This window comes from Apaloderma vittatum, unplaced genomic scaffold (assembly GCF_000703405.1).
Source record: "Apaloderma vittatum isolate BGI_N311 unplaced genomic scaffold, ASM70340v1 scaffold38979, whole genome shotgun sequence".
NCBI classification, from domain to species: Eukaryota; Metazoa; Chordata; class Aves; order Trogoniformes; family Trogonidae; genus Apaloderma; species Apaloderma vittatum.
In genome coordinates, this window is record NW_009734221.1 from 1 (window position 1) to 278 (window position 278).

At 51.4% G+C, this 278-nt stretch overlaps 1 protein-coding gene across 1 annotated transcript in view; it reads right to left on the reverse strand.

The window, feature by feature from the left end:
• Positions 1 to 5: 5 nt before the first annotated feature.
• The window catches only part of LOC104279025 (cytochrome P450 26C1-like), a gene marked incomplete at both ends in the record, with an annotated part of 5,291 nt that continues 5,018 nt past the window's right edge, over positions 6 to 278 (reverse strand). The window contains one exon of the mRNA XM_009876173.1: positions 6 to 128. Within this exon, the coding sequence (XP_009874475.1) occupies positions 6 to 128 (123 nt within the window). The remainder of the gene's footprint in view (positions 129 to 278) is intronic.

Here is a 278-nt window from a genome sequence, read left to right on the forward strand (position 1 = left end):
TCATGAGACACCAGCTCCTGTCTTATTTTTTCAATCACTGAGGGGTGCTTCAGTAGCAGGAGGATCAGAGAGGTGCTGGCACTAGCCGTGGTGAAAAAAGCAGCAAATATGAGCTCAATTGCTGACTCCTGGGAGAGGAAGGAAGGTGACAAGTTTGGATGCTGTTTTAAACTGGTGGCAATTGAATTTTCTCACCTTTTGTAAGCTTTGTTCCTGTGCAGAGGGTCCTGACACCACCCCCCTCACCCCCCCCCCCCCCCCCGCTCTCCACAAACCTG